We start from the raw sequence: 20,023 nt of genomic DNA, 5'->3' as shown, positions 1-20,023 counted from the left end.
CCTGCTGTGTGTTTGTAATGTCCAGTCCTCCAGCACCTCGCTTTAGAGTCTTGTTTTCCTTTTGTAAGTTTTATTTTGTCAGTCATTCTTCCAGCAATAAAGCTGCGTTTTCAGTTTATTCCCGTCTCCAAGAGTCCTGCATTTTTGCGTCCACCGCTTCTGCTCGCCTGCCACACAGCCAACCATGACAATAGCAGAATCTAGTATAACATGGAAACACCTACCTGAAACACAGACTTTATGTATTTTAAGTACTTGAGTAAATGTTCCCACTACTATCTGCACTCACTTCTGAAGATATTTAGACTAGTGAGAGAACTCTGAGCTCCTCCGCTTCATGTGAGATTCACTTTCCACTGTTTCCTTTCTTTCTTTCTTTTTTTTAAATCCCTTTCCATTGCATTAATGTCTTGAAATACCAGGAAACCAAGCATCTGCCTCTGGAGACTTTTGACTCAAAAGGCAATAAAAACCAAAACAAATGTAAAAAAATGAATACAGGAAAAATTCCATTTTCACAAATGTCAAAACATTTTTTAATTAAAATTAATCTTTTTTTCCTATTAAAAAGTTGTAAAAATGAGTCCAAGGCCATGATGCCATAGCAGAGGATGTACTTCCTGAGGGAGCTGAAGAAATTCAACCTGCCAACACGGGCGATGATGCAATTCTACACTGCAATCATCGAGTCCATCCTCAACTCCATCACCGTGTGGTACGCTGGAGCCACTATCAGGGACAGTGGCGGTCCTAGCCTGTTTGGCGCCACGGGCGAACACTCTCTCTGCCCAATGGTGTGCTTGGTTATCCTTTCATGAGTTATTTACAAGTTTCTCTTTGTTCACAGCCATTGATATGTCGAAGAGGTTAACATGTTAGGAGCGGATCGAAATTGTGTTGATATCTGGTGAACGCAGTAACCGGGTCATTGCAGCAGATTTCAATGCAAGACACCCTACGAGACCACCCATCTCCCATGCTACAGTCAGCAAACTGCTCGCTAAGTTTTGTGAAACTGCTTCAGTGTTTATTTTGCGAAGCAGCAGGCGCACCTCACAAACGGAGGGCGCCCTTACTCCCAGCAAATGGGCGATAGAAAACCGATCGGTGCCTGTACCATTCCCAATATGCGCCGGCTGATGTCGGGGCAGCATGAGTACGAGCAATTTCTTTTTTTTTCGCCGATGCCCGTGATGCCGCCCCCCACCACGATGCCGCCCCGGGCAACCGTTGTGCGCTCTGCTGAGAAGGTGATTGGCTGCAAACTCCCATCTCTGCAGGACCTGTACACCTCCAGGACACTGGGGCGTGCAGCTCAGATCACAGCTGACCCTTCTCACCCTGGACACAGTCTGTTTCTGTTAAGAAAAAAATATACCATCTCAAAAGAAACACAACTCAAACATGCACACAACAAGACAACACAGCCTGTTCCCCTACAGCACAGCAGATTTCAACATAAGCCACAGCACTATAACCCAGCTCAGTGTATTCATCAGCAGAAATATCTTATTTTAATAGTTTTTAAATAGAGTGTTTGACAGCTTCGCGTGTCATTTTTCTACAATGCCAATCCGATTACTCATATCATGTGAGGATGAAGACAGCACTGCTTGATAAGATTGTCAATGTGTGCTGTGTTTTGGTGAATATGTGCCCCAGTGTGGTTGTCAAACCAGGGCTGTATGTACTCACTCTTGCTAAGTACATGTGAAGAGATGTTGAATAAAAAAAGTAAAAGAAAAGGTACTTTTGTTTTGTGTTTTATTGAAAGCACTTTCCATAAAGTGTAATTGTTTCCAATGAAGAAAGAAATAGGTAGGTTTGCATGTGTAATTAGTGTGTCATTGCAGAAGAAGCTTAATGTGTACTTTGTAAAAACAATGGGGAAAAAAAGGTGTCTGAAGAAGAAATGATAAATGTCCTTTTTTTTCAAGCCCTCTCTGGCCGGCTGTTTCAGTGCCTCGCTTGGGGGGCGGGGAGACGTGCACTGGCGTTTCCTTTTTGCTTTTTCCTGCTCTCTAGTGATGGGATTTCCGGCTCTTTTTAGAGATCCGGCTCTTTCGGTTCGGCTCACTAAAAAGAGCCGGCTCTTTCGGCTCCGAACCGGCTCTTCAGGTTGTTTTGTTGCTTTAATTAATTTATTATTAACAATAATATAAAATTATGCACAAAAGGAATTACTAACGTAAAAACAAGTGGTTTTATTTATATATGTTTATATATAAATATATGCGGTGGCCCCTAGAGACAAAACACGTACAAACTCCAAAACACATTTCTAGCATGAACTGAACTTCCAAAGCAGAGCTACTAGATCACTTAAATGACACAATTGAAAGCATGTGTGTATTGTTTGTGTATTTATACACAGGCACTCATATATATATTCAAATAATTTAAAAAAAAGTTCATTTACCTGTTATTACCACACACCAAATCCGGTCGTTGGTACTTGCTGGCTTGTGTAGCCACAAGATAACAAAGGCTCAACACTGCGCCCAGCATCCTGGAGCACTTCTGTTGTCTTTTGTACATGTTTTGAGTTTTTATGTGCTTCTGAGTTTTTATATGCTTCTGAGTTTTTACGTGCTTCGGAGTTTGTACGTGTTTTTACATGTTTTGGAGTTTTTACGTGTTTTGGAGTTTGTACGTGTTTTTACGTGTTTTGGAGTTTGTACATGCTTCAGAGTTCGTACGTGATTTGAAGTTTGTATGTGCTTTGTCTCTAGGGGCCACCGTAAATATACTTTTATTTATTCACTCCACATAAAATGTAATAAATAAATCATATAATACAAAAATCAACTATTCACATTTCAAGTTTTAACTATTTAAATTTTCAGCTTTTTCCTTTCACAAATTTAAAGTGAAAAGAACACAAAACACTGCAAACCACAACACAATTAAATATAAATTATAATATGAAAACTAAAAGAACATGCATATTCTCTGTCATATGGACCTGCATGAACAAACTTTCTCAATCCTTTATCATCTGCAACCGAAAATAGTTGTGGATGATTACTATACCTTTCTAATGTTGTTGTCCCTGCCTCTCTTTCTCTCTCTCTGGCTCTGTTCCTGTGCTACTGAGTGTAACTACCGCCCCTCCCCCCTCTGCCCAGCGTAAAGCACGAGGCTCGCGTGCAGAGTGAAGCGGAAAAAAAGTGCGAGAGAGAGGCTGAGAGAAAGAAAAAAAAAAAAAAAACCCACGTGACGGCTCGCGATAAGGAGCCGGCTCGCGTCGTTCACGTCAAAGAGCCGGCTCTAAGAGCCATTTCGTTCGCGAACGACCCATCACTATTTCACATGTGTTCATATCACAAAGAATACACATCTACTTAAATCAAATTCAAGTCAAATGGTTAAAAAAATAATTTCACACACAAAAAAAGAGCTAGAAAATTCACCACACTGGGAAGGGTGAAGACAATTGGGTCGCCCGGCCCTGGCCACGAGGTGTCCCTTATTTATTTTTCAGGGAGTTGGCAACCCTAACTGTAACGCACTTTATGTGGGGGTCAGTCAGTTGTTACTCTGACATCTGCAGCTGGTTCAAAATGTATATTGACAGTGCATAGGTGTATCATATATAAGAGACAAATGTTGTTCCTTCAGTATGTTGGCATTACTAAATTTGGCTCAAATGCTTACATACATGTGTAAAAAGAAAATGTACAAGCTGTGAGCTGTTTCAAATCAAATCACTTTTATTGTCACATCACATGTGCAGGTACATTGGTACAGCACATGTGAGTGAAATTCTTGTGTGCGAGCTTCACAAGCAACAGAGTTGTGCAAAATACAATAATGTAAACAAGCAAAATACAAGAATGGCTACATCTGAAACTAATAAATATATGTACAATATATAATAGTATATATATGTTTCTGATAAAATGAAGAGTAGACTGATACATGAAATATTCCTTTATTGGGTGAGAAAATCAGACCATGTCATAACTGCTTTAAGTCATACAGAATAGATATCAGAGCTTTAAACAGGCTGACGTCTGCTAAATGGGTCAAACTGGGCAGAAAGTATACAAACACATAACATCCTTATAGAATATGATGTAACACTATAGATCAACTTACCTCAGAATATATAAAGCATATAAACAATTACAGCAATATGATGCAACAAACACAGCAGTGCTACTGATCCAAAATACTCAAAGCTTCATAGAACTGAAACAAACATTTATTTTTAGTTCCATTCTGCTGCTGATACAGACTTTAGGTTTCTGAACATTAAACTTGTTGCTGCCTTTCATAGTGTGTAACCTGAAGGCCCTGAGTACTTTCTCCCACACTGGAAACACTGGAATGATAAAATTATTTGAACATTACCTAATAAGACTGATTCAGGACAGACAATTAGTTATTTTAAACTTTTCTAGCAGTCCTTCACAAACAGGGAACAGTCTGTCTATTCTCTCCATCTGTCAGCTGCTGCTGGCTCTTCCTCCTCCTCTTCCTCACATACTGCTGAGATTGTCCTGGTGGATCATCAGGGGTGCAAAGCCTCACAGATGATGTAATGCAGTGGGTCCCTCAGTCTGTCCTCACTCTGGACACTTGCAGGTGTCACACATAGAAATCAAATGTGTGATAAGCTGCAGGATTCAAACACAAGTGTGACTTATAAATACATGTTCATACTTTTATTCCACAATCAGAGAGAAAGAAACAGAGAGAGAGTGCAGGACAGACAGGCAGGGCCGGCCCGTGGCATAGGCCGTATAGGCAAATGCTAAGGGCGCCGTCCATCAGGGGGCGCCACGCCACTGCCATAAATGTTGAAAAAAAAAAAACAAGTTGGTACTATTATTTCTAAATACAAAAAATAATCCCACGTTAATTAAAATGCAAAGTAAAGCTTATTTAATAGAAACATTATTTGTTACAACATTATGCCCCCCCTCCCCGCACGGTGCGCCCCCTCCCTTCCCGTATCATGGTTCCTTTTGGACGTCACCACATCAAAAAATCAACACAAGATGTCAAAAAGGCCAAAACTGTCAGGTGCCCAGGGAAGAAAAAAGAGAGAAGAAGAGGAGGAGAAACGAGAAAAAGACAGAGGTAGGTAACGTTAGCCTACATGAAATTATTTGTCTGAATGTGATAGTAACCTAAATTTTTAGGATTAAGCTAATGTTACATGAGTCGCTAATTGCTAATCAATAAATAGCTAGTTAACTGTTTTAACGTCAGTTAATATTGTGGAGGGGGCTAAATTGTTATGGAAAATAATAATGTAACGTTAGGTAATTACAGTACTCCCACCTTTCCCACCATTCCTCATTTGTATTCATCTTTTAAGCAGGTGTTTTTTGTTTACATTGTTATTGCCTTCTGGTTAGCTAACGTTTACCCTGCAGGTAATAGTCACTTTTCCACCCCTGTATATATTATAGTTGTAAGCCTAGTTGTTAAAGTGCACATCATTAATGTTAATTAAGCAATATCACATGAGAGGGAATGCTGTTTTTTAATATGAGCACTGCTGTGATTCGGTCAAAGATAATCATAACATAACATTCTCATATGATATTATACTGTTACTTTGCATTCTGCTATTCAGCATTTCACTGTAATGATGACAATAAATTGAATCTAATCTAATTTGCATAAGAGTTAACATCATACATATATCTCTTTGGTTTTTTATTTATATTATATCATTTCATTTTATTCCTGGAATCATATGTTTTTATTATTAGACTTTAATACTCAGTGGTGTCACATACTCCTCTCTTCAGATGCACTGTTGAAGTTTCTAAATCCCACCCCTGGGCCATCTACCACATCTACCGCTGCTGCCTCCACTTCAGCAGCACAACCCACCAGTGATGCAGCATCAGCAGCACAACCCAGCCATGATGCAGCAGCATCAAGCGGTCTTCCTGTTGCCTTATTTATATTGTATTTTTAATTTATTTTATCCAACTTGTTGACACGTTTTATTGTGTTTATGTATGTAAAATTTATTGTATTTCATATATTCATTTTTTATTTTTTGTATTCATTTATTTATTCATATCTTTTTTTATCTTGTTAATTATTCTGATTGTGAATTTGCTTTCTTTAAGTAAAAAAAAAAAAGGTCAAAGTCAAAGCTATTCGGTTTCTTGTGAGTACATACACTACACTGCCGATGTAGGGGGGCGCCACCTAAAATCTTGCCTAGGGCGCCAGATTGGTTAGGGCCGGGCCTGCAGACAGGTGACAGTCTCAGGTGTACACACTGCTACAAAACAGCACCAGAGAAGGAGGATTTAGTGTTTGTGTCATTACGAGTGCTAAACAAGAAGAGTTCCCAGATGGTACAGTGGACACATGTGTGACTCCTGTGATTAAAGCATCTTTCTTTCAGCTTAAGGAGTGAACCGTCAGCTGACTGACATGACTGACTTTAATTACGCATAAAATCATCACATTCTCTGTAAGATTAAAGTCAGCTATTGAACGGCGAATATTTTGAAGTGAAGGCTTTAAAACCAAGTTAGTACAAACGTCGCTAATGTCACATAACTTTCCCGACATGTTGCCAACAGTAATGTTTTAATGTTCTTCATTATAAAAACATTTGCGCATAAATAAGTGACATAATATTCAGTACTTACTTCTGGAAGTTTACTCTTCGTCCGCTCCGCTTCCGCCGTTTTTTTTCGGCAAAATTATCCAAACCACCGCCGCGCTATGAAGTCTGGGATATGTTGGGCCATGAAGGCTACACAGACCCATCCTTAAAATTCAGGGAAATTAAGGACACATTTGAGGGCCGCATTTCGAGCAGCCTTTGAATTGGGACAGTCTTTGTCGTGTCGCTGTGACATAATCAGCCTTAAAATGCGGCCTTTAAGGCTGCAGACCCCAAATCCGGTCATTGGTACTTCCTGGCTTGTGTAGTTACTAGGTAACAAAAGCTCAACACTGCCCCTAGCGTCCTGGAGCACTTCCGTTGTGTTTTGGAGTTTGCGCGTGTTTTGGGGTTTGCGCGTGTTTTGGGGTTTGCACGTGTTTTGGATTTTGCACGTGTTTTGTATTTTGTACGTGTTTTGTATTTTGCATGTGTTTTGTATTTTGCACGTGTTTTGTATTTTGCATGTGTTTTGTATTTTGCATGTGTTTTGGAGTTTGCACGTGTTTTGTATTTTGTACGTGTTTTGGATTTTGCACGCGTTTTGTATTTTGTACGTGTTTTGTATTTTGTACTAGTGATGGGTCGTTCGCGAACGAAATGGCTCTTAGAGCCGACTCTTTGACGTGAACGACGCGAGCCGGCTCCTTATCGCGAGCCGTCACGTGGGGTTTTTTTTCTTTTTCTTTCTCTCACCCTCTCTCTCGCCTGCACGTGAGCCTTGTGCTTTACGCTGGGCAGAGGGGGGAGGGGCGGTAGTTACACTCAGTAGCAGGAACAGAGCCAGATGGAGAGAGAGACAAAGAGAGCCAGGGACAAAAACGTGACATTAGAAAGGTATAGTAATCATCCACAACTATTTTCGGTTGCAGATGATAAAGGATTCAGAAAGTTTATTCATCCAGGCCCATATGACAGAGAATATGCATGTTCTTTTTGTTTTGATATTTTAATTTATATTTAATTGGGTTGTGGTTTGCAGTGTTTTGTGTTGTTTTCACTTTAAATTTGTAAAAGGAAAAAGCTGAAAATTTAAATAGTTAAAAGTTGAAATGTGAATAGTTGATTTTTGTATTATATGATTTATTTATTACATTTTATGTGGAGTGAATAAATAAAAGTATATTTACGGTGGCCCCTACAGACAAAGCACATACAAACTTCAAATCACGTACGAACTCTGATGCATGTGCAAACTCCAAAACACGTACAAACTCCGAAGCATGTAAAAACTCAGAAGCACATAAAAACTCAAAACACGTACAAAAGACAACAGAAGTGCTCCAGGATGCTGGGCGCAGTGTGGAGCTTTTGGTATCTTGTGGCTACACAAGCCAGCAAGTACCAACAACCGGATTTGGTGTGTGGTAGTAACAGGTAAATGAACTTTTTTTTAAATTATTTGAATATATATGAGTGCCTGTGTATAAATACACAAACAATACACACATGCTTTCAATTGTGTAATTTAAGTGATCTAGTAGCTCTGCTTTGGAAGTTCAGTTCATGCTAGAAATGTTTTTCGGAGTTTGTACGTGTTTTGTCTCTAGGGGCCACCGCATATATTTATATATAAACATACCGGTATATAAATAAAACCACTTTGTTTTACGTTAGTAATTCTTTTTGTGCATAATTTCATATTATTGTTAATAATAAATTAATTAAAGCAACAAAACAACCTGAAGAGCCGGTTCGGAGCCGAAAGAGCCGGCTCTTTTTAGTGAGCCGAACCGAAGAGCCGGAAATCCCATCACTATTTTGTACGTGTTTTGTATTTTGTACGTGTTTTGTATTTTGCATGTGTTTTGTATTTTGTAAGTGTTTTGGAGTTTGCACGTGTTTTGTATTTTGCACGTGTTTTGTATATTGTACGTGTTTTGTATTTTGTACGTGTTTTGTATTTTGCATGTGTTTTGTATTTTGTACGTGTTTTGTATTTTGCATGTGTTTTGTATTTTGTACGTGTTTTGTATTTTGCATGTGTTTTGTATTTTGTACGTGTTTTGTCTTTTGCATGTGTTTTTTATTTTGTAAGTGTTTTGGAGTTTGCACGTGTTTTGGATTTTGTAAGTGCTTTGGAGTTTGCACGTGTTTTGTATTTTGTACGTGTTTTGGATTTTGCATGTTTTTTATATTTTGTACGTGTTTTGTCTTTTGCATGTGTTTTTTATTTTGTAAGTGTTTTGGAGCTTGCATGTGTTTTGGATTTTGCACATGTTTTGGATTTTGTAAGTGTTTTGGAGTTTGTACGTGCTTTGTCTCTAGGGGCCACCGTACCTTCTTCATGTTTTCAGTGTGACTCTTTGTATCTTCCATTTCTTTCTTTCTTTCCTCTATTTTCATTTTCTCTTCCTCCAACACTTTTTGAGCTTCCAACAATTCTTTCTTCAAATTTTCAATCTCATTTTCTGCCTCATCTTTACGTCTTTTCTCCTCTTCAAGTTGTTGCTTTACATGCAGTAATTCCTTCCTTAGTGTTTCAGCTTCAGCTGTTACATTTGCAGCTTCTTGAGTTGCCAACTGCATTTTCTTTTTTCCCTCTTCAAAAGCTTCCTGCACCTCCTGTAATTCCTGCATCACATTTCCTGCCTCCTTCTTTGCAGTTTGATATTTATTGTTGGCTTCTTGTGCTGTGCTTTTCTCTTCCTCCAATGCTTTTTGAGCTTCCAACAGTTCTTTCTTCATCTTTTCATTCTCCTTTTCTGCCTGTTGTTTTCCCATTTTCTCTCCTTTAAGTTTGAGACCCACATGCAGTAATTCCTGCAATACTACATCAGTTTCAAACTTTGAATCTTTAGCTTCTCCTCTTGATTTTTCTGCCTCTTCTTTTAATTTGATATTTTCAGCCTGTATCATTTGAAGTTCTTCTTGCAGGTTAATCAGCTGTACTGAATTGTGAGGTGAAGCACTCGCCGATCCTCTTCTCGTTCTCCCTCGATTCATTTTGGCCTTTTAAACAAAGGAGCCAACGTTTTGTAGAGGAGTGAAGTGAAGTTTTCGATGTTTCTTCGTCAACTGTCGTTTGTCCTGCACAGAGATGCTGCTGTAGATGTGTCTCTAGCTGTGTCTGGATACAATGAAACATGCTGGAACTAAGTGCTTGTGTTGCACAGTTCTACTGAACATTCCATTTCATGCATGCTCCGCCCACATGGTCAGGAATGTCAGGTGCTGCATCACCAAAGGCTGCTCCCGTTGCCTAGCAATAACAGCTGTTTACTTTTGGGGTCTGGTTCATTATTTAATAAAGAAAACATGTCCAAGTATTGGGTGCTGAGGCTCAGCGCATATTCTAGCCTGCTGTGTGGGTGGGCAGCTAGAAATCACTGGTGGGCAACATGAGTGAGGAGAAAACTGGAGCAGCCAAGCAGGGAGCTGCAGGTTGCTGGTTTGAGTCTCTGTTCAGATGCTGGTGTCTCCTCTCTCTGAGATGTCTGCAAACAGTCCCAGATAAAACAATAAGGATAATAAACAAACACGTGACTAAAATAACAGTTATGACTCTGATGTGTTTCATGTGTAGCAGGATGGCCTCTATACAGCAGTCGCTGCAAGCATCCACATCGCCACACTCACTTTTCTTTAAGCAGGCGTGCTGGGCTCCTCCTAAGGAAAGTTTGAAACTTCATTTCCTTCATGCTGGTGAACTTTTTACCAAATATTTTCATCAAAGCTTCTCCATCACTGACAGGGATTGTTTGGATCTTCACACTCATCTCCACCAACCCTAAAAAATGAGTCTCACTTTGCTCATATAATGCCAGGAGTGTCTCCATATTCCACAAAAGTCTATGCAAACATGTAACAGTATCCCATATTCATATGAATATTATTGATATTATAACAAAAGCTGTCACCAACACAATTGTCACAAGTGCTTTTTTTTATTAGTTATTGCAAATGCTTGATTGCAGTTCTTGCTAGATGACAAAACCACGTATTAGGTTTAGAAGGAAATGACTTTTTCTACATGAGGTAAAGTTGGAGCTGTTTCCCCAAACTAAATTAAATCATCATTTGAAAAACTACAATCTGTATTTACTCTGAACATCTGTGTTAACATTTGAAATTGGAAACATGTAAGTGTAACAAACATGTTAAAACATAAGAAATCAGGAAGGGGCATGTATAGGAATTTCTTTTACTTATGTATTAATCACATTATTTTATTGTATGATGCCTTGGTGCCACTGGATTTTAACATGTCTCACACTCATACAGTAAGACAAATGGTGGGGGTGTAGTAAGGAAGTTGGGGGAAGCAGAAAACTCCACAGGAAGAGTCTTTTGTGTCTTTGAGGACTCTGGGAGGCAGCAAGGGAGTGTGAAACAGCTGTGTACTGCCTTTTGTTCCTGGAGAAGGTATTTAACTGAGAGCCATGCTGGGCTCAGACTCTGCTGACCGTCTGTCCTGCGGTCATGCAGGGACTTCATCAAGCTTGGTTGTCTGTTCTTTGTGTGTTTGATTAAAGAATGTTAGCTACCGCTCACCGCTCGTCTGCAGGCTTTATTTAAATGGAAAACTTCCACAACAGGCAAAAAAAAGCTTTTTGCTAAAAAAAAGATTCAGAGCAGAAGTTTTTTGCACTGCATTTTAAAATGAAAACATATTGCATTTATTTACAATTAAAGACACAGAGCAGAAAGTGTGTTACTGTTTTACATCCACAGACACACAAGAAAAGAAGCAGGCAACATGAAGTCAAGTTATGGCAATTTTATTTGTGTGTTTCAGTTTTTAAAAAACAAGCAAACGTCCCAAGAAGAAGGATGGGGTGAAAGAAAGGTGGAGAGAGGGGGAAGAAACTATTGATGCTGCTGAGTCAGTTCTTTCTCAGCAGTCTGCTCCAGAATCCCCTCCTGTCCTCAGCTTGCTTTTCTTTTTCTTTTGCCTTCAGTTCATTTAAGGTCTTGTTGAGCTGCTCCTCGGCATCTTTAAATTTTTCTTTCAGCTGCTGTTTGGCCAGTTTCCCTTTGTGTTTGAGGAGCTCTTTAGCTTCCTTTTTGTGCTTTCGCATTTCTTTCAGTGCGTCTTTGCAGCCTTTCTTGGTCACCGTCATTTCTTTCTTGAATACCTTCACCTCAATTTTCTCTTCTGCAAGTTCTTCTTGCACTTTCATCAGTTCCTTCTTCATGTTTTCAGTGTGACTCTTTGTATCTTCCATTTCTTTCTTTGCTTCCTGTATTTTAATTTTCTCTTCCTCCAACACTTTTTGAGCTTCCAACAATTCTTTCTTCAAATTTTCAATCTCATTTTCTGCCTCATCTTTATGTCTTTTCTCCTCTTCAAGTTGTTGCTTTACATGCAGTAATTCCTTCCTTAGTGTTTCAGCTTCAGCTGTTACATTTGCAGCTTCTTGAGTTGCCAACTGCATTTTCTTTTTTCCCTCTTCAAAAGCTTCCTGCACCTCCTGTAATTCCTGCATCACATTTCCTGCCTCCTTCTTTGCAGTTTGATATTTATTGTTGGCTTCTTGTGCTGTGCTTTTCTCTTCCTCCAATGCTTTTTGAGCTTCCAACAGTTCTTTCTTCATCTTTTCATTCTCCTTTTCTGCCTGTTGTTTTCCCATTTTCTCTCCTTTAAGTTTGAGACCCACATGCAGTAATTCCTGCAATACTACATCAGTTTCAAACTTTGAATCTTTAGCTTCTCCTCTTGATTTTTCTGCCTCTTCTTTTAATTTGATATTTTCAGCCTGTATCATTTGAAGTTCTTCTTGCAGGTTAATCAGCTGTACTGAATTGTGAGGTGAAGCACTCGCCGATCCTCTTCTCGTTCTCCCTCGATTCATTTTGGCCTTTTAAACAAAGGAGCCAACGTTTTGTAGAGGAGTGAAGTGAAGTTTTCGATGTTTCTTCGTCAACTGTCGTTTGTCCTGCACAGAGATGCTGCTGTAGATGTGTCTCTAGCTGTGTCTGGATACAATGAAACATGCTGGAACTAAGTGCTTGTGTTGCACAGTTCTACTGAACATTCCATTTCATGCATGCTCCGCCCACATGGTCAGGAATGTCAGGTGCTGCATCACCAAAGGCTGCTCCCGTTGCCTAGCAATAACAGCTGTTTACTTTTGGGGTCTGGTTCATTATTTAATAAAGAAAACATGTCCAAGTATTGGGTGCTGAGGCTCAGCGCATATTCTAGCCTGCTGTGTGGGTGGGCAGCTAGAAATCACTGGTGGGCAACATGAGTGAGGAGAAAACTGGAGCAGCCAAGCAGGGAGCTGCAGGTTGCTGGTTTGAGTCTCTGTTCAGATGCTGGTGTCTCCTCTCTCTGAGATGTCTGCAAACAGTCCCAGATAAAACAATAAGGATAATAAACAAACACGTGACTAAAATAACAGTTATGACTCTGATGTGTTTCATGTGTAGCAGGATGGCCTCTATACAGCAGTCGCTGCAAGCATCCACATCGCCACACTCACTTTTCTTTAAGCAGGCGTGCTGGGCTCCTCCTAAGGAAAGTTTGAAACTTCATTTCCTTCATGCTGGTGAACTTTTTACCAAATATTTTCATCAAAGCTTCTCCATCACTGACAGGGATTGTTTGGATCTTCACACTCATCTCCACCAACCCTAAAAAATGAGTCTCACTTTGCTCATATAATGCCAGGAGTGTCTCCATATTCCACAAAAGTCTATGCAAACATGTAACAGTATCCCATATTCATATGAATATTATTGATATTATAACAAAAGCTGTCACCAACACAATTGTCCCAAGTGCTTTTTTTATTAGTTATTGCAAATGCTTGATTGCAGTTCTTGCTAGATGACAAAACCACGTATTAGGTTTAGAAGGAAATGACTTTTGGAGGTAGCAAGGGAGTGTGAAGCTTAAGGTGTAAAACAGCTGTGTACTGCCTTTTGTTCCTGGAGAAGGTATTTAACAAACCAGCTAAGTATCTTGTAAATTCTTTGTGCTAGTTTTAAAAGCAAGAGGTACTGAGAGTTTGTTTTCTTTGTACATCATATGCATAAAACGTGATAACATCCTTTTAACTTCGAACGACTCACAAAACTTTCTCCCTGTTGAATTCAGGATCACGGGGGATGTGAGCAGGTAAGAAGACCTCTGAGCTTCAAACAGGACCATCAGCCAGAGACACAGCACTTCCGTTCTGTCTTATGGACTGTTAAGGTTCACAATTGAGGAGGGAGAGTACAAACCACCCATGGTCCAGAAGCTCTTGGTCAAACAATGATTTTAATGAACACACGTGTGGGAAGACACTCTGTACGCAGACAGCCAGTAGTCCTCGACTTAATCAAAGCATGAACAGATATTTTATAGCATCAGGGTTTGATTTACTGACGCCCCTTCATGCGTCACAGATACATTTTATACATAGATCAGATCAACACCAACAATGGCTTTTCACCCAGAAGATCATCTTCTATTTTCATGGCTGGTACTTTCCGTTCTTGTCTTAAAGTAAATTGTTCCTCTTTCTTGCCGAGACAACAAGGACGGTTCCTCTTTTACCGAGACACTTTTGCAGTTACAACCAGACATGACTAATCTCTCCTCTAAATAGATCTAACTCATGTGTGTGTGTGTGTTGACCTCACATGCTCTTTAGGCTCACTGAGACTATGTGTATGTCTTCTACTAAATAAATGTTTTAACCAAGAACCTCTACTAAAACCTTAATATAAAATGATCTGATATATAAGTGTTTTGTAAGCATGTATTGCAATTCCTTCTATGGCTCCAAGTCACTTGCACAATAGATTGTCCGGACATCGCGCCGAACAAAGCTTCCGACCCCCAATTAATTGACCGAGCTCCAGCTCTTTAATAAGCACAGATATGCATTGTGTATAAAATAGTCATAACTGCTTAAGGCCTTCTTAAAGCTATCTGTTACATTGTTAAAGCCTCGTCTTAGCCTGCTGCTCAAAATAACTTCCTGCTTCTGCAAACTCTCTGCAAGCCTGTTTCCTGTCCTGTTACTTTTAGCCTTTCTGAAAGACACACACTGTTCAACCCCTGAATGCAATATAAACTCCAGATTATATTATTAATGCAATGGTAATAATGATGATTATTTAACAATAGCAGTAAAATAATTTCCCTGCTCCACAGGACCCTCGCCACAAAGCATCTGTGTTATGGGGAGTGGAAGATTCTCGCTCAGCATTGGGACTTTAGTGAAGCACATATACAAGCTATAGAACAACAGTGGACAGGTGAGCAGTGCTGAGTTCCTAAAAAAATTATTGACAGTTTTATTGCTATTTTTATTACCTTTTTTGTACTTGTTGGGTTTTTTCATATATATATATATATAAATCTTTACACAGGAAATCATACAAGTTTGAAAAACTGTAATATAAGGCCTGTAATGTCCAGAACCATAGAAGCACTGTTTCATGGGTCCAGTGATTTTATTGAAAATAAATTCTCAAATTTGGCACTGACTGATTCACTCTACAGCATTCTGAGTACCTGAGGTGATTAACTCTGGTCTAGGTCAATTTTAACCCAGATCAAGAATTCTTTCTACAATTCTACTACAACAAATGAACTACAGATCTATTTAGAATATATGGATAGTCTGACATGAGTAAATGGATGCTTAATCCTTAATATTTCAGAGAGCAGATGGTGTTGTTTTTCTTTTGGTTTTTTTACAACATCACTTTTTTGTAGAAAAACGTCTATTATCATACAATATCTTGTCTTATAATGATGACCTGAAGCACAACTACAACTGCCTATACCTGATACCTGAATCTTGGTTAACCAGAGAGATAAAAGCCAGGAGAATAAACCAGATGTTCTCCACTGAACTACCCAAAGTATAGTCTGAATGGCAGCAGAACAAAATGAGAACAGCCCCGCCAACGCTGGAGACAGAGCAATACTGAAGAGTATATGTAAGAAGGATGCAACACATAACAGAAATGCTCAGTGCCTAGTGGATCTAAGAGCAGACTGCAACAACCTCCCTGAAAGGATCCAGTAACCATCACAGTGGCAGACATGTCAAGCAGAGGGATTGGACAGCACCATTCCCTGCCATGTTTAACACCTACTGGATAGGGAAGCTAACAAGCTAACTCCATTAGCATCCTGCAGCACAAATGAACCAGGTGCTAATGGTTGAGACCCACCCGGAATGTCTAACCGAAGGCTGTCCTGATCCCCAAGGATCCCAAGAAGGGGCCGGTCCCATCCAACTACTGGCCAATAACTTGGCTAAACTGCCCACCAGATTGCCCTCCTCCTGAATGGTAGATACTGTACCTCCGTCCATCCAAACCCACACTTGTCCTTGTTGGACATAGTTGGATATAATTGCTAATCTTTCTCTTTGGGTAGATTGGTCCTCCAACCAAGAGCAGTCTCTCCAAGATGACAGCAGTTTGCAACATGGATTGTAATAAGTTTTTCAGCTTTTGTACACTGTTGCAAGAGTTACATTCTGGGCACAGCTTTTTTCTTTAATTCCAAATGCCAGATCTTTGACACCTTGCTTTTAAACTCTATTTGACTTTTAACCTGTTGAACCTTTTTTTTAATTTAAAGTTGAACTTTAAATAAAATATTAAATTATATAAAATAAAATATTGTTTCATTTTGTTGGAGCACTTAAAATGTAAGATATCAGGATGTCATTCAGCTTTGCTTACTGGCCAAGTACCTCGCTTGCTTAACGCTGGTCTGTGGTTACAATACAGACCCAGTGGACTATATGAACTAGTTAGTTACTGTGATTCTATAAATGTTCTGATGGTATAAGAACTGTCTACAGTGACTGTGTTTAACTAAAAGTTCAGATGGATAATGCTTGATATAAATCTAAATTGAAGGTAAGAAAAGCTTCAAAGATCATGGTCACCGGATGCTGTTAATCTGGCTTCATGGAGTGCTCGTAGCTGGAGAAAACCCTACCAAAGGCCTCTATGAGGGGTTGGTGGAAATCTCCCGGACAGATTTGGCAGGTGAGCTAATCAGGGAGGTCACTTCCTTTCACTGGTCAGACTATTTGTCAGTTTTAACAGTCATACAATATTAGTTAACAATATTTCTCCACAGAAAGACCAATAATGCCGTAAGACTGTTTTTCTGTTTGTTCACTGGAATGTGTCTACTTTTTTTTCTTTTCTCTGTTTTCCTCTTCTGGTTTGTTATCCAGAGTTCATCCGACAGAAGGCAAACTCCCAGACCAGCTCTCCTAAAATGTGCTGCGTAATGTGACGGCAACAAGTTTATGCTTATCATCGAGCTATTGTGTTAGCTTTGTTAAAACGTTCTTTATTTAAAGAAATAAAAATGTTATTTTCTATAAATAAAATTACATGATTTGAATTGTGAGTCACATAATGGTTTACATTTTTTAATGAAAGATAGGTGTGTAGCAGCCAGGGGAAAGTTGCTCTCTATTTATTTCTTTTTTTTTTGCCGTGCAATTTTGTCAGGTTTTCTCTACTGCAGCACTTGAACTGTGTTTACCTAGAAGGGCTGTAACAACAGCCTTGCACTGCTGCAGATTTCCATGTGCTGCATCCCATGCCAGTTATCCACACACAAAGAAAGGACAAGACAAGCTGCCCCTAACCTACCCAAAATGCCCCACGCCTGCTGCTTAGGTGTGGGATTTTGCTTCCCCCAAAGGTCCTTGAGGTTCCTGAGATTCCCTAAAGCGCAGATCGTACCTCCCAACATGGGCCAGCTCGCTCCACATGATAGTGCATCCGAGGAGGCGTGGACCCCCCTGCGGAGGCGTGGACCCCCCCTGCGCATGGAGAGACCAAACCATGAAACTGGCGACTCCGGGCACTGGTGCTCCATACTCCTTGCAGGCCCCCTGCATCCCAGACCCCAAACCCCAAGACCCTCACACCAACACTAGTTCACTGGATCTAAGACAGAGCCCAGCTCCTAACAAAAAGCGCCCCTCACAATGATGCTTTACAACACTGCATCTGATGTTTTGTGTTGCACTTGATGTTGTAAGGCTTGGATGCAGCTGCTTGGCCATATAAACCCATTCCATGAAGCCCTCTATGCACTGTTGTCGAGCTAATCTGTAGGCCACATGAAGTTAATATTTGCCTCTCTTTGTCCTCCCCTCAAACCGGCTGTCACTCCCTAAGCCGTGGTCTGCTGGAGGTTTCTTCCTGTTAAAATGGAGTTCTTCCTCCACACTGACTCCAGGTGCTTGTTAACAGGGGCTCATCTTACTGTTGGGGTTTATTGTAGGGTCTTTATCTTAAACATAAAGCACCATGAGGCGACTGTTGTTTGGATTTGGTACTGTATAAACAAAATTAAAGTGACAGTCCAAAATAAAGTCATTTTAATGAAATTCTTATTTACTCATTGTGAATAAAGTACAGCAGTACATAACACATTTGATTGATGATTGGTGGTTGATTTATTTAAACTAATATAATCATCCTGCTGCAACCAGGTTTCTGTAAGTCAGAATAAATCAATTTGTTGATCAATTATTAATTCTTGTACTAACAGAGAGAGCAAACCCCAAGTTAGCAGTTCAGTCAACAGTAAAGCAACATGGAGCGAAGGCGGTGTGCATTTCACTTACTCTTTTGACTGGCCTTACTCTTACTTTGAGGAGAGTAATACTGGGAAAATAATATTGTTTTTCTCACTGAAAGCCATTTCCACTCTGTTTGACTGTTACTTAAGTAGATTAACCTTTGGTTTTATATCTTTTTGTCAGGAAAATACTAGTACAAGACTGAGTTCATATCTTTACTTGTTAAATGTGTATTTTTGACCTGTAGACTTGTAGGATTTGTGGAATAAAGAAACAAACTTACTAGAAATGAAAATGAATGTTTATTTTTGTTCATTTTTTAGTATTTCATACAGCTGACTAGCAATTACACAAGCGTGATTGGGATTAAGTCAACGGACAGGTGAAAAGTATAGACAATGATACATTTTCATTTCTCATTTTAAACAAAGCTATTTCAGGCAAATTTGAAAAGCATAAAATTCAAGCTGCATCAATCTCTCCCATCTCTTGGTTGTCTGTGGAAACAGAAAGAAGATGTTACACATATGTAGTATCTGCACAAAAAAATCACAAACACAGGCTGTAAATTGAGGAGATGTGTTCGTCTGGTGTTCTGGTTTATATGCCTTTCACTCATCCCAGCTACATGCTTCTGACCCTGATCAATTAAAAATGATAAAAATGGACTGGTCCAACTTAAAACCAAGGGCAGTAACAACAGGTTTAAAATAAACCTCCATGGGTTCCAAATGAAAAGAAGAGGACTCACAGGGGCCACTGGGTCCAAACACCAACAAATCTGTTTTCTTTTCATTCAAATTTAAAAAGTTTAGAGCCAACCAAGCTTTAATGTCATCTAGGCATGTCAAGAGAGGTTTTATTCAGATGCCATCCTTCGGCTTCAGTGGCAAATAAATTTGGCAGTCATTCCTATATACTTGTCTTTGAGTGAAGATTTAAGGTGGTAAGACATGTAAATAACTGCAACTTGAATCTGTACTGAAGGTATTTGACAAAGAGTTCATGTTCACTGCTGTAATACCTAATAATGACTAATATAATAACCATAATATTGGCCATATTATATTTACATTACCAAAGTGATATGACTTTAGTCTCATGAACAACATTAGCTAATTGTTATTTACTAGCTAATCTTAAATGACTGTTCAGTACAGAAATGAAGCCCAAAAATCATGTTTTACTGTCCTGTGGTCTCAGCCTCAGATACTTATCAAATCACACAAAGCTCTTATAGAAACAAACAAACAAATGAAAAAAAATATGTTCTCCTTCATTTCTGTCAAAAAAAGTTGTATGACACGTTTCCAGCTGTTAGTATCATAGTTGCTAGGCAACCTGGGAAGCGCAACGGAGACTAGAGCCCATGTGTTTGCAACAAACTTGCCGTTTATTTTACAAATCGAGCTCAACACTGCCCCTAGCGTCCTGGAGCACTTCCGTTGTGATTTGGAGTTTGCATGTGTTTTGAATTTTGTACGTGTTTTGGATTTTGCACGTGTTTTGGATTTTGTACGTGTTTTGTATTTTGCATGTGTTTTGAATTTTGTACGTGTTTTGGATTTTGCACGTGTTTTGGATTTTGCATGTGTTTTGGATTTTGTATGTGTTTTGGAGTTTGCATGTGTTTTGAATTTTGTACGTGTTTTGGATTTTGTATGTGTTTTGGAGTTTGCACGTGTTTTGAATTTTGTACGTGTTTTGGATTTTGTATGTGTTTTGGAGTTTGCACGTGTTTTGAATTTTGTACGTGTTTTGGATTTTGCACGTGTTTTGGATTTTGTATGTGTTTTGGGGTTTGCATGTGTTTTGAATTTTGTACGTGTTTTGGAGTTTGCACGTGTTTTGGATTTTG

At 39.3% G+C, this 20,023-nt stretch overlaps 1 protein-coding gene across 1 annotated transcript; it reads left to right on the top strand.

Moving 5' to 3' along the window:
• Positions 1 to 12,652: 12,652 nt before the first annotated feature.
• LOC146640220 (ankyrin repeat and death domain-containing protein 1A-like) lies at positions 12,653 to 17,514 on the top strand. Its single transcript, XM_085352181.1, has 5 exons — positions 12,653 to 12,664; positions 13,695 to 13,782; positions 14,741 to 14,845; positions 16,472 to 16,603; positions 17,252 to 17,514. Exons 1-5 carry the CDS (start codon positions 12,653 to 12,655, stop codon positions 17,512 to 17,514), a joined length of 600 nt encoding a protein of 199 aa, XP_085208307.1.
• Positions 17,515 to 20,023: the final 2,509 nt, after the last annotated feature.

Source organism: Diplotaxodon limnothrissa, linkage group LG1 (assembly GCF_057381915.1).
Source record: "Diplotaxodon limnothrissa isolate DT_005_m linkage group LG1, D_limnothrissa_male_GT1.1, whole genome shotgun sequence".
In the NCBI taxonomy this organism is placed as follows: domain Eukaryota; kingdom Metazoa; phylum Chordata; class Actinopteri; order Cichliformes; family Cichlidae; genus Diplotaxodon; species Diplotaxodon limnothrissa.
The sequence above is the reverse complement of the archived record's forward strand: the minus strand, read 5'-3'. Positions and strand labels throughout refer to the sequence as shown.

What these genes read in the sequence shown, in the direction of transcription:
- LOC146640220 (XM_085352181.1), top strand. An exon ending in GCACTTCCGTTCTGTCTTAT is followed by an intron (nt 13,783 to 14,740) that starts GGACTGTTAAGG and finishes CCCTGCTCCACA; the next exon opens with GGACCCTCGCCACAAAGCAT. An exon ending in CTCCCGGACAGATTTGGCAG is followed by an intron (nt 16,604 to 17,251) that starts GTGAGCTAATCA and finishes CCTGCTGCTTAG; the next exon opens with GTGTGGGATTTTGCTTCCCC.